The 13,062-nt window shown below is 41.0% G+C and overlaps 1 protein-coding gene across 1 annotated transcript in view; it reads right to left on the reverse strand.

Annotated features, from left to right (window-relative positions):
* OBSCN (obscurin, cytoskeletal calmodulin and titin-interacting RhoGEF) overlaps window positions 1–13,062 on the reverse strand; it is a gene marked incomplete at both ends in the record, with an annotated part of 174,394 nt that overhangs the window by 103,170 nt on the left and 58,162 nt on the right. Inside the window, 11 exons of the mRNA XM_080609638.1 lie at window positions 160–423; window positions 1,273–1,539; window positions 2,271–2,534; window positions 3,879–4,145; window positions 5,214–5,480; window positions 6,412–6,675; window positions 7,051–7,317; window positions 7,926–8,189; window positions 8,779–9,045; window positions 10,069–10,335; window positions 12,756–13,022. Of these exons, the coding sequence (XP_080465764.1) occupies window positions 160–423; window positions 1,273–1,539; window positions 2,271–2,534; window positions 3,879–4,145; window positions 5,214–5,480; window positions 6,412–6,675; window positions 7,051–7,317; window positions 7,926–8,189; window positions 8,779–9,045; window positions 10,069–10,335; window positions 12,756–13,022 (2,925 nt within the window). The remainder of the gene's footprint in view (window positions 1–159; window positions 424–1,272; window positions 1,540–2,270; window positions 2,535–3,878; window positions 4,146–5,213; window positions 5,481–6,411; window positions 6,676–7,050; window positions 7,318–7,925; window positions 8,190–8,778; window positions 9,046–10,068; window positions 10,336–12,755; window positions 13,023–13,062) is intronic.

A 13,062-nucleotide genomic window follows, 5' to 3' on the forward strand; every position in this document is an offset into this window, starting at 1 on the left:
AATCAAATTAAAAAATTGCAATAAACCCAAGAAAATCTGTTACTAACAGAATTAGTGATGGCAAAATTACAGAAAGAATTCATTGTGTGTCAGTATTGAGGCTTCCAGAGGAGAAAAGAGAAATATCACACAAAAATTGTTCATTTCTGTTTTCTTTACCATGCACTGTCAGTGCTGCAGTAGTCTTCTCATCTCCACACACACAGGTATATTCCCCAGCATCCTTGACTTCTAAAGTATGGATCAGCAGCTGTGCTGTAGTACCTTCCTGTCTCATAGTATATTTTTCACTCGATTTGAGCACTTTGTGTTTCTTTTTCCACTCCACAGAGGCAGTCCTAGATAGCTCACATTGTAGAGTGGCTGTTCCACCTTCTGTGGCTTCTTCATCTTTCATCTCTGTCTTGAAGTGTGCAGGCAAGGCTGAGGAGTTCAAAATGAGCAGAATGTATGACTGTGACAGCTATTCAAGTAATGATTTATCTGTGGTCTATCAAACACTATCAACCATTATCAACCACATGTGACAAGCAAAGCTTTCCCTAATCAAGATGGAGCGATAACCACTTTGAGAACCATAGAATAGTGACCTTGGAAAGCTGGAAACCACCTTATCCATAAGCCAGAGGGGTTTTTTTTATGGTATGGTCTATGGCATGAAATGGAGAACCACACCAGTCTCAACTTCTTCAGACTCTACAAGACTGAGCCCTACCTTACTTTGGGTATTACCTACCATAATGGAAAACAAAGCCTAAGTAGAGCATCTAAGTTCTACCACAATGCAAATCAATACTGAAAGCTCATAAATGAAACTATATGTGAGGCATCAATCTCATTTTCCATGAGATTTCTTCTCAGAGAGTGTTCTAGCAGAACTTGACCATCTAATTATTCTGAAACCCTAAAACCATATCAAAAATATCTCATCACCAAATGGTAATATTCTCAACTTTAGGATTGTAGCACCTTTACAACCAACATCACAACAATATGATTTTCCTTTCTTAGCAAATACTATCGAACATGAACATCAAAGAAATGAGTTAATACCCAGATGAATATCTGAAATTTTTGCAATGAACATTTGTTCTGTGTCTGATACTGACCAGCGGATTCAGGCATTCATGCTCATATCCAAACACATGTTACTAAATTCATCAGAAATGGGGCTGCAATTTCGAAGCTGATACTACTATATTCTTAAAAAAACCCCGCTGGTTGAAAATTATCCACTTATTTTTTTATATGTATATATATACACTTTTTTACCATTCACTTTTAGCACGGCGGTGGTTTTCTGATCTCCATAACAGCATGTGTAATCTCCAGCATCTGTCAGATCTAAATCACAGATCACCAGCTCAGCAACTGTGCCCTCGCATTTCATGGTGAACTTGTCATTTGTCTCCAGGGCTCTGTCTCCTTTCCTCCATTCCACAGCAGCTACGGGCTTGCTCAGTTCACAGCAGAAAGTCGCTGTGCCATTTTCTGTGGCTTCCACATTCTTCAACTCTTTTTTAAAATGTGGAGGGAGTGCTGAAGATCACAGGTGAAGAGAGAGCACTTTAAAATCGATGAAATACTATGGCTTGACTGCTCCACTGGTTTAAAAGCCTTTAATCTCTAAAAGTTTTAGACTATATAGTACCTGAGAGGCAAGCAATTATTTCAGGGGCATCCCTGCCTTTTGCTTTGCAACACCACATTCAGTATGTCACAACTGAAAACCAAAAATTTCAGTAGTAGAAGGTATGCTTTAAAGTCATTTTAAGATATAACAACAGAAAGCTCATCCCAAGCTTTCAAGGAACTATGCACAGCTCTGTCTTAAGATGAAATTAACAATAAAAATGAACACCATGTTGTTTCAAATTACAGGCTGAAATGTATCGTGCTCACCTGCCTTTCTCATTTGTTATCGTAACAGAGCACCTTTCAATTCCATTCAAGAAAAAAGTTACATTTCAGTGATATGACCTAAGTAAATTAATTAATGAAAATATTACAAGTGCTATTTATGACTTCATCAACTTCTTCATTATCTGGTGCTTCCAGATTCCATTTACAGGAAAGGGAATGGACAGAAAAGTCTATATGATGCTATTTATCTGTCCTAAGTGAATGACTTTCAGTAAAAGATATTCCCAATGATTGATAGAGCTTTCATAAAAAATTAAAATAATAAATGAGATTAAGAGCAGTTTGTGATCCTGCATGAGACCACAGGTGACAAAGAAGAAAATTCCTACTAAACTTCTGTATTTTACCATGCACTGTCAGGGATGCAGTAGTCATCTTGTCTCCACACACACATGTGTAATCTCCCGCATCTTGTTCCTCCAGGCTATGGATTGTCAGCTCAGCAATGGTATCCTTCAGTCTCATTTTGTACTTCTCACTAGGCTGGAGGACCTTTAGCCCCTTCCTCCACTCCACTGGAGTGGATTTAGTTAGCTCACACTGTAGAACAGCTGTCTTGTTTTCTGTGGCTTCTATATTGACAAGCTCTTTTTTGAACAGTGCAGGCAAAGCTATGGGATGCAATATAAACAGAAAGGATGTCAAAACCATTAACCAGACCTTGAGGAATTTAGCATTAGGTCCTGCAGCTAGTCCTTCGCTATTAAAGGAAAACAAATCATATAGTCTTGAAAACTGCATCTGTTAGAAAACTACTGCAGGATCTCATGGGAATAGCTGCCATCATGATCTGCTTCTAATGTTGACTTATGCAGCTTGCTCATCAGTTCCCAGCTGGTTCCAGTAGTCCTCTCTATCTATTTTAGTCTGAAATCATCTATCTTCAACATTAATGGCTTGACTTTCGATTGAAAGTTATTGCCTCAGTTAACAGCACTGCCAGCTCAAGATCTCTACCTGGAGATCTCTTCCTTTCCTGACATCATAATTTATCTTCCTGGGTCAGAGAAAAAATTAGTAATATAGCTTCAGGTGCACCTTTAAGCCACAATTTCCAATGACACAACTGCTCTAATATCAGGAACACAGGATAGTTATTTTTTAACTAAGTTGCCTTGTGGTATGCCACTAAAGCAAAAAGGGAGCAACTTGAACAGGGAAGAAAAAGCCAGCTCAAAGGAGGAGAGGAACAGCTGGAAGAAAGAACCTCCAGCTGGGAGAAAGAAGAGGAAGTAAAAACATGCAGAAAATCTGTGCGTTTTGCCTCCACAGTGTTTTCCCTGTTCTTAGAATCACCTTATCCTTAAGATATATCTCAAATCAAAACTACCCTTTCATCTATTGGAACTGCTTCTTCTGGAGGGGTAACGAAAGCCCATCGCTACTCACCATGTCAGAGACTGGAACAACATCTGTTTCACTACTCCCTAAATAAGGACCTTAGAAATAATGATTTGGGGTGCTGTTTGGATTTTTGGTGAGGTTGTTTTAAGTACCATTGCCTTGACAGAATATATCACAGTCCTGCAGAAGACAACAGTCATTCGTTCCTGAATTGAAAATCCTCTCACTAAGTGAGCTCTGCATTTTTAAATAATTTTCCTTTGAGTTAAGGACTAAAATCCACTGATGCCAGTGAGATATAAGGACAAACCCTCTGAGTATAATCTTACTGCTGGAAGTATTCTCATTCTTGGCCTTAGATACAGGTGCCTTTTTCGCTGTTAAAAAGTGAACACTAAGATAAGAAATTCTCACAACTCTTCTTTACTTTGCTTATAAAGCCATCAATTTAAAATTAACAGACAGATGGGATGAAACTAACAGAGATGGGATGAAACACAGCCAGCAAACCAAGAAAATGCTGCAGAATCAAAACAAGTGGAAAAGAAACCTCTCAGAGAAAAGGGATCCCCTTGAGATACTTCTATCATAACCGAGAATGGCTTTTTTACCATGGACTGTCAAGACAGCTGAGGTCTTCTGGTCTCCACACACACAGGTATATTCTCCTGTATCTTCTACCTCCAGATCTCGGATCAACAGCTCTGCAGCAGTATTTTCTTGTCTCATCCTGTACTTATCACTTGGTTTGAGTGTTTTTTCCCCTTTTTTCCACTCCACTGGAACTCCAACCTTGCTCAGCTCGCAGTGCAGAGTGGCTGTTGCACCATCTGTGGCTTCTCTATTTTTCAATCCTTCTTTGAAAAATGCAGGCAAAGCTGAAGGACAGCAATACGAGCAGTGAGATGTAATGCTCAGAAGTGATAAAATTAAACATCGATGTCTAATATTCCATGTCCTTCCTTTCTTGAACTGATTTACCAGTACAAGAACATAGATGCTCAATAGTCTCAATGAATCAGTATGAGGAAAGAAATGTCATAACCAGGAAAGCATTCAATGCTTGCAGTAATCTGTAGAGCTGGTTTACATGTACTCAGAAGCACAAATCAATACAAACAGAAGTAGAAAACCCAATTTCTTTTCCTATGAAATTTCAAGCAAAAAGAACAAATACTAACTTGAAATTTCTGGGGGAAAAAAATGGTTTTCTTATATGACTTTTAAAACCAGAATGGGAGGGCATTTGCTATGTTTTCACATGCTTAAGCAAACAGAAAGGCATTGTACATTAAAAAAAATGAAACACTAGAGTTTCATTCTAAATGCCAGTTTGAAATGAAATTGTTCATTTCAATACAAACAAGGATTTTCACCTGAGCTGACATATCTTTTCAAACATGTCAGTTGCAGTAAAAATCAAAGATCTCTCTAAGAATAGTCACCCCTTAGAAGGTTTGGGCTTGCTTTACACAGGACAGCAACTGAATGCAAAGACAACTGGGCCATAGGTATAAAAGCACCTTGTTGTCCCAGGAATGGAGTACAGGAATAAGATTCCAGGGAATAACCTACCTTTTAGAATGTTACTAAACTTTAAAATCCCTAAGTCATAATGCTTTTGAGGTAACCCATTTTAGTGTGCTTGAGCATAATGAGAAATCTAATAAAGGAACTTCCAAGGCAAAATCAAAATGATGGACCCTAATAAAAACAGTAGCAGCAACTCTGGTTGCCTATACTCTGAGCTTGCACACTGATACCTCTCTTGTGCTACGCACCCCAGCTGCACTGACACCAATGTGAGCACTTCATTGGTATCAGTAAGCTGTGGATAAGGGTCTGATAGAAGGAAGGAGATGGTAGTAGTAACCATGTATCTGTCCAAATGAACAGAGAAAACAGGATAGTTAATTTCAGGATGTGTCTTGTTTTGTTTGTTTTACCATGTACTGTTAAAACTGCCATAGTCTGCTGGTCTCCGCACACACAGGAATAATTTCCAGCATCCGTTGCATCTAGATTTTGAATTATAAGCTCAGCAACACCACCTTCACGTTTCATTTTGTATTTGTCACTTGATTTGAGGGTCTTGAGTCCCTTCTTCCACTCCACATTGGCAGCAGCCTTGTTCAGCTCACAGTGCAGAGTGACAGTTTTACCTTCTGTGGCTTCTTCATCAATCAGTTCTTTGATGAAAAGAGCAGGCAGGACTGCAGAGTAAACGTAATACAGACATGGCATCAAAGCTGAGAAAGCCTGACCTACGATCTACTCATTCTCATCTCCTTGAAGCTGCATGTCACTGAAGCCATAAGACCTTCATACACCAGAATTTTGTTCCCATATCTAACATTTCAAAAGAGATCTCACACTGATTTTTGATTTTTGGTCTTCCCAATTTAAAACTTGCTTTAAAAGCAAGTCTGTCTATCTCCAGACTTAGTTGATGAGCCATCTATCCTGTACTTTATACACCATAAAATCAAAGGGGAAAAACTAGAGGCTGCATTTCAATATGAGACACAGAGCTTTCCCTTGTTTCCCTTGAGAAAAGCAGCAGTTCTACAGAAGTGTCTGATTCATGGCACTGTCTCTATTTTTTGTAAATAGAGCCCCTTGAAAAAAGAGCAGTAATTAATGTGCTGTCAGCTTTCTACAGAGACAAGGTATATGGTTCGGAAGAGGAAGGCCAAAATTGGTTAAAAAGGGCCGGGAATAGCAGGAGCATAAAAGGCTAAAATAGTCCTTGTGTAGCATCTTACATCGACAAAACTTGTAACTCTCAGGAGCTGCAAGTGTTAGCAGTGCAAGTTACAAAAAGTAAATTTAATTCCCACTTTTGTGTCAATCCCTATGGGAAAACTTTCAGACAAGTAGCTACACAGAACTAGGGAGATTGTGTTGAGCTAGGGACCTGTACTCTGCTTATCATTTGAACATAGCACCTAGGAAGACAAATAGCACATCAAGAGGGCACCAGGTGAAAGGAGAGAAAGAGAAGGAAAATAGGATAGAAAAATTAATCAGCAGGAGGAAGAATAGAAAGTGTACAGGAACCAGATGAAGCAGGAGAGAAAGAGGAAGGGAGGAAAGAGAACTATGCAGGTTTACTTGGAGGATGGGTGAAGAATTTCTTTTTACCATTAACTGCCAAAGCGGCTGTAGTCTGTTGATCTCCACACACACAGCTGTAATCACCAGCATCTGCCAAATCCAAATCCCGGATCATCAGCTCCACAATGGGCCCATCCTGCTCTATTTTGTATTTTTCACTTGGTTTGAGGACCATATTCCCCTTTCTCCACTCAACCAGGGCTGATTTGCTCAGTTTACAGTGCAAAGTGACTGTCTCCCCCTCTGTAGCTTCCTTGTTCAACATTTCTTCTTGGAAGAGGATAGGCAAGGCTGAAGGATGCAATACCAACAGAGAAGGAATCAGCACTATAGTGAAATGAACTGGATTCTGCTGTGAGTTACTGAGCTGTATTTTACATATTTAACCGAAAACGCACTACTGCTAGGTGGATACAGTTGAACGTGGTTAAAACCTCCTAGAGTAGAAAGAAATAAATTAGAGAAAACAATATACAATATAGCTGTGCTGTCTCAAAGCAAAAAAAGCTCAAAGGAATATTTTCTAACAGAGTGGCTCTTTCACACCAAATAGCGGACAGCATGAAACCTCTAAGAAATCACGCTAACCAAGTTTTGGATGACCAGTAAATACTGCCAAGTAAGCTAAGTTTCAGGCTTAATGAGAAACATGGGTAGAATGGTTACCATTCACTCTCAAAGCAGCTGTTGTCTTCTGGTCTCCACACACGCAGGTGTAGCTCCCAGCATCTGTCAAGTCTAGGTCTTGGATAACCAGCTCAACAAAACGTCCTTCCCGTCTCATTTTGTATTTGCTATTTGGCATCAGCACCTTTCCGTCTTTCCTCCACTCAACTGAGCCCACTGCCTGGCTCAGCTCGCACTGCAGCGTGGCCGTCCCGCTCTCAGTGGCTTCCTCATTCTTCAGCTCTTTCTTGAAACGGACTGGCAGAGCTGAGAGATGCAGAATGAAAACGGTTGCAATCCAAGGCCCTGCCCAGATCTCTGGTCAGCGGCTGCATCGTGAAATATCGTATGACTACATAAGCCTTATTCCAACACCCTTATCTTTAAGCACATCCTGCCTTTCTTTTTAGTAGATGGTAAAAAAACAATCTAGTAAATTGTTCTGTAGGAATCAAAGCATGCGTGATCTTGATTGGGATCATGCATGCAAATGACAAACTCATTCTCATCATTAAAGGTCATGAACCCTCCCTAACAGAAAATCCCAAGGAATCTTATGTTTCCGCACTAGTTCAGGAGCACATACGTGCATGTTAGCACCCTTCACTTGAGGAAAGGTTAGAAGACAATGAAACACACACATATTCAACAGCAGGCATAACTAAAGCTGATTGTGGATGGGAATTGGGTAAAGGAGTGACGTGGCAACGTGAAAAAGTAGAAAGGTGAAAAAAGTAGAAGCAGGACATGAATGACATTGATGCTGTGAGGGAACATACAGAGAGGAGGAAAATGGGAGGGAATGTACAGAGAGGAGGAGAGAAGAGATGGACAGAAACTTTCCAGAGTTTCACAGGTTATTTCTGACTTTTTACCATTCACTGACAAAGCTGCTGTGGTTTTTTGGTTCCCCACTACACATGTATATTCTCCAGCATCCCTTAGGTCCAGATCGTGGATCAGCAGCTCAGCCACCGTGCCCTCCTGCCTCATCTTGTACTTGTTACTTGGCCGGAGAAGAGTGTGCCCCTTCCTCCACTCCACAGGGGTCTCTCTGCTCAGCTGGCATTGCAGGGTGGCTGTCCCACCTTCCACAGCTTCTACGTTCTTCAGCTCTTCTTTAACAAGCACAGAGACAGCTGAGGAATGAAGCATTCCCATTTTACTTTGGAGCATCATTACCAACTGGTGACTTTATATGGGACCTAAAGTAGAAACAAATTCTCCTGACACAGCTAATAAGCTCTGACCTGCCTGCATTTCCAGGACTCTACTTGCGCTTACAATAGCACACCATGAGTCTGGGGGGAAATAAAAAGAAAACAATGATTTTCCAATAATTAGAATATCAAAGTAATTACCCTTCTGCTACCTAAATCCTGCTGATTAGAGAAGAAAGCACAGAAATGGATTGCATATTCTTTAACAAAATGTGTAACTGAGGCCCTTCTTACCTCCTGGCTTAGAGCTCACCCAAACACCTCTACCCAGAGCAGAAAGCAGAACAGTTATTTCAGAGGCAAGGAAAGATATTTTGTTGTTGGGTATATTTGTTTGTTATGTTTTAGCATGAAGTTATCATCCTACAAAACATAAAAGACCCGGCCAGAGCTGCCTTTTGCTTGTACTGATCACTTTTCTCTGAATGTTCACTATAAATGTGCAGGAGTTGGCAGGACCATGGCAAGAACAATAACAAATGGTCACAAGCAGGTGTCTTATTCCTACCATGGACTTTGACTTGGGCTGTGGTCTGCTGGTCTCCCGTGTCACAGGTGTATCTTCCTGCATCTTCTGGCTCTGCATTATGAATCACCAGCTCTGCCACTGTCCCCTTCTGCTTCATTTCATATTTGGCACTTGCCTGGAGCGTGACTTCTCCCTTCTTCCACACCACAGTGGCATCAGCTTTTGTGAGTTCACAGCGTAAGGAGACAGATTTCCCTGCTTCCATTTCTGTGTTCTCCAAGGCTTGTTTGAAAAGAACAGGCACAGCTAGAAAATAGAACCAAAGATTAGGACATGCTCTCTTGACCTGCTGTATAACAAATGGCCCATTACAGCTCTTACTTCTTAAAACCAGCCTTTTTCCATATGAGCAGAGCAGCCCTAGACCCTCCCTTGGCATCAAAGTGCACTTCATGTATGTGGCATCAAGGTGATTCTGCTTGGGAGCAGGAAGAAATCTCTCCCTCAGATGTTATCACCTCACTGTAGATTCCTGGGAATATGTTGGAGGTTTCTTTTATCTTTAATAAGGACTCCTTCATAGTCCTCTGGGCATCCTCACCTAACAAAGGCCAGGTCAGATGGGGCTTTGAGCAACCTGGTCTAGTGGTAGGTGTCTCTACCTATGGCAGGGGGGTTGGAATTGGATGAGCTTTAAGGTTCTTTCCAACCCAAACCATTTGATGCTGATGATGCAGCTGGAGGGCTCCAAGACAGCATTCATGCCCTGTATCTCTCCTGCTTTCAGCTCTAGCACATACTACTTTTGCTATACTGTTATAGGAACTGTATTTGTTTAAGGCCATTGTGGAGTGCAGATGGCATCTGAGAGTCTTTTAAAAGTATGTTTTGGGTAATTCAGGGGTCTAAGCATCCATCAGTTCACCACCTGCAACTTGCTAGTGACTGGACTTATGTTTTCATCTTCTTGTGCCCCAATGCTTCTGGTCTCCATGTCTAACTCCAATCTTAATCACAGCCATGCAAAATAGCTGATAGGTCAGGAATTATGGAATGTAGGATATAGAAAATGAACCCTCTGCACTTATTTATTTTTTGCTCTGTGGGAAATTACATATTTAAAATCCCAGGCATGTAATGTGAGATTACATGAATTAAATATATACAAGTAATTACAAGTATGCAATGTTACCTGTGAATGCTACATATCACTTTGCAGATGACATTGCCACAAAGAAAACACAGAGAAGTGCTATGTGACTTTTTAAAACAAAAGATCTATTAACCAATGCATTAAAAAAGTGTGGCAATATATGTAACTGTGCCTACCATTTACTTTCACCCGAGCAGTGGTCTTCTGTTCCCCAGTGCTGCAGGTATAGTCTCCAGAATCTATTGATTTGACGTCTCGAATAATGAGCTCCGCCACAGTACCATGCTGCTTAAATTCATACTTCTCACTGGCATAGAGAATGGTGTCTCCTTTCATCCATTTCACTGGGGCATCAGGTTTGCTGAGCTCACAGGTCAGCTTGACTTGTTTTCCTTCTTTAGCTTCTTCATTTTGGAGCTCTTGCTTGAAAAGAACTGGTGTTTCTGAAAAAGAATATTGCAAGTATTTAAGAAAACACACAAGATCAGAAATATTTTTTCTGGTTTTATTTCAGACTTTGTTATTAAGCTGGAAAACCACAGGAATGGAAAATCACTAACAAAGAGTAAACAGATTCTGACATCTGTCTGCCAGCACTCTCAAGCAGCAAAACAGGATTTGAGACCATATGCTTATTTTCCTTTTAACCACTATCTGTACTATCAAAGACTTTGCTACTACTGTTGTTGTCATTATTAACATTAGTGGCAGGTGCTGCACTGCTATTAACAACACAAGCAGTGCATTGCAGCGTTGCAGGTGGGTGGTCAGAGCTAGATCACTGGCACAAAAATGTAAAACTTCTCGGAGCATAACTCACACTAGATATAAGGAAGAAATTCTCTACCGCAAAGTTGGTGAGGCACTGGAATGGGTTGCCCAGAGAAGTGGTGAATGCTCCATCCCTGACAGGGTTCAAGGCCAGGTTGGACAGAGCTTTGAGCAACATGGTCTAGTGTGAGGCGTCCCTGCCCGTGGCAGGGGGTTGGAACGAGATGATCTTAAGGTCCTTTCCAACCCAAACCATTCTATGATTCTGTAACACAGAGGACATGGGAATAGCAAAGCACTCACTGTCATGACCAGCAGTATTATCATTGTAAAAAACACACAAAGTAGTTTTATTCAACATGAATACAAACTTAAAACCAGCACAGAGCGAACAGAGAGGAAAGCACAGCTGTACACGAAAACGTCCCTGTTAAGATTCCTATGCAGGCTCTGTCACAGCCTGCATTCAGGCTTTAATGTGAGCTAGTGTAGGAAAGGCACTTCTTGGGGGAAAAAAACTCAATTGAAGTTTTTTTCCTTCCGATTATGAAGGATCATCTTTCTGGCTTCTGCTGTCTTACAAATATGCAAGTCAGCTACTGATTCATTATGTTGTGTCCTGTGGCTATTGAAAAACTGCAGCCTATTCTCTGTTACCTCTAGTTTGGGACGCTGAGTGTCACATGGCTACTGACTTTATTTTTTTGTGCTAGTTTTGCATCTTGCTGTTCTGATGTGACCCTAGTATATAAAGGAAGCTACTCAGTGTAATTTATGACTTGACATCTGCTGGTGATTTGAATCCATGTGTTTAAATCCTATATCCATTCACACCCTTCACAGAGAAAGGAAAAAATGGACTTTTATGTAACATTATGAACGTGGTTTTTTTCTAACAGAAAACTGTTCTTTGTCATGGGTGAGATCCAGGTCCTACTGAAGTCAACACAGATCTTTCTATTGTGTGTAACGTGTATTTAGAAAACATCCTAGTGCTACAGAAAGACCTAGCAAATTGGGACCATTAACCATCACCTCTTCTTCATTACATCATCAAGGTCTTCTCTTCCCTTGCACAGTAGATCTCAGCCTTAAGTTGGTTTGTTTGTGCTCTGTATAAACACTTTGAGCAGCTTGCCTTCCTTCTCCATGTTCTGAGGTTCAGGTTAGCTATTCCAACAATCCAAATTCTTTTCGTTCACACTGACTACTTTAATCAAGGTGCAGCTTTGGATCTGCCCTTCCCAAATACATTATACCAGCTGCACACCAGCCAGGCTAAACACAGCCTGTAACATTAATAACCTCCCTGTACCTGCTTCAACCTGCCCATATGAACAAGTGATTTACTCACAGAAACCCAAGCTTCTCCTCAACCTGAGGCTAGGCAGTGACTCAAGACAAGCAGGAATGATTGTAAGATGTATAGTAGATGAGCCCTGTTCTGACACAGCTCAGACCCAACGCCTATCTAACATGCTCATCTAACTTGTTCAGGGAACTCTTGTTTCATTTCAGACAACAGTCCTTTAGATAGCACCTCCTGCGTGATGACACTATTTGGGTGCATTACTCTTGATAAATTTGGCTGGCTAAATCAATTACCCAGACAAGTGTGGGTGTGTGAGCTCCCTCCATTTAGAAAGCCATCAGTGGAGACAGCTTCAGAAGACGATTCGTCCTTCCTCTGGATTACCTCTGATGCTGGGTGGATCTCCAGCTGGACTGGGTTTGGAGCAACCTGGTCTAGTGGAAGGTGTCCCTGCCCATTGCAGGGGTTTGGAACTAAATCATCTCTAAGGTCCCTTCCAACTCAAACCACTCATGATTCAATGATTCATTCTATGATTCTTTAGAGAGCTTAGACACTTAACCTTCATAGAGGTAAAAACAAGTAAGATGAAGGATTTTCCTATTTTGTATTCTGTCACTTATCTGGGTGCTGTTCCAGACAACTTGTCCTGCACTGTGGTGCAAAGTCATGAGGGGTTTTTTCAGTATAGCTTCACATTTTTATCCTTTCAATTTTTTACTCTGACCTTGGTGTTAGATGACGAGTTAGGACCCAAAACATCACTCCAAATGCTCTTACCCTTGACAGTAATAACAGCACTACTTTTAGCTGCTCCAGCCTCACACTCATATCTGCCACTGTCTCTTTCTTCTGCCCTGTGAATGACAAGCTTGGCTTCAAATCCCGACCGACTGATGTTATACTTGGAAGAATTCCTAAGGCTCTTCCCATCTTTGCACCACTTTACAGGGCTGTCTGATTTGGAGGTTTCACAGTGAAGGATCACATCCTCTCCCTCAGTGACTTCAGTATCAACCAGCTCCTTTGTGAAGATGTAGGGCTTCTCTAGAATCACATAAAAACCATCTGAGATGTTTCAGGAGAG

Source organism: Psittacula echo, assembly GCF_963264785.1.
Source record: "Psittacula echo genome assembly, chromosome: 2".
NCBI lineage: Eukaryota > Metazoa > Chordata > Aves > Psittaciformes > Psittacidae > Psittacula > Psittacula echo.